General features: G+C 62.6%; 1 protein-coding gene across 1 annotated transcript in view; it reads right to left on the reverse strand.

The window, feature by feature from the left end:
- Positions 1-233, reverse strand: part of GPR75 (G protein-coupled receptor 75) — a gene marked incomplete at its 5' end in the record, with an annotated part of 1,069 nt that extends 836 nt beyond the window's left edge. The window contains one exon of the mRNA XM_009870711.1: positions 6-233. Within this exon, the coding sequence (XP_009869013.1) occupies positions 6-233 (228 nt within the window). The remainder of the gene's footprint in view (positions 1-5) is intronic.
- Between the last annotated feature and the right edge of the window lie 5 nt (positions 234-238).

Here is a 238-nt window from a genome sequence, read left to right on the forward strand (position 1 = left end):
CCCACAAAGGGCTGCGGTCTAGGGGCATCCACAGCCACCACGGGTGGGCACTTCCTCACCTGGGCGTTCCTGCGCAGGGCTTGGGCGATCATGACGTAGGAGACGGAGACCACGGCCACGCAGCAGATGAAGTCAGTGACGTACAGATAGAGAACGGCCTTCCCCTCGCCACCAGCAAAGCCAGACATGGGCAGACAGAGGCGGGAGCTGTGAGTTTTCAAGGTGGCCAGGGTGGCCA

Source organism: Apaloderma vittatum, unplaced genomic scaffold (genome assembly GCF_000703405.1).
Source record: "Apaloderma vittatum isolate BGI_N311 unplaced genomic scaffold, ASM70340v1 scaffold37985, whole genome shotgun sequence".
Lineage (NCBI taxonomy): Eukaryota > Metazoa > Chordata > Aves > Trogoniformes > Trogonidae > Apaloderma > Apaloderma vittatum.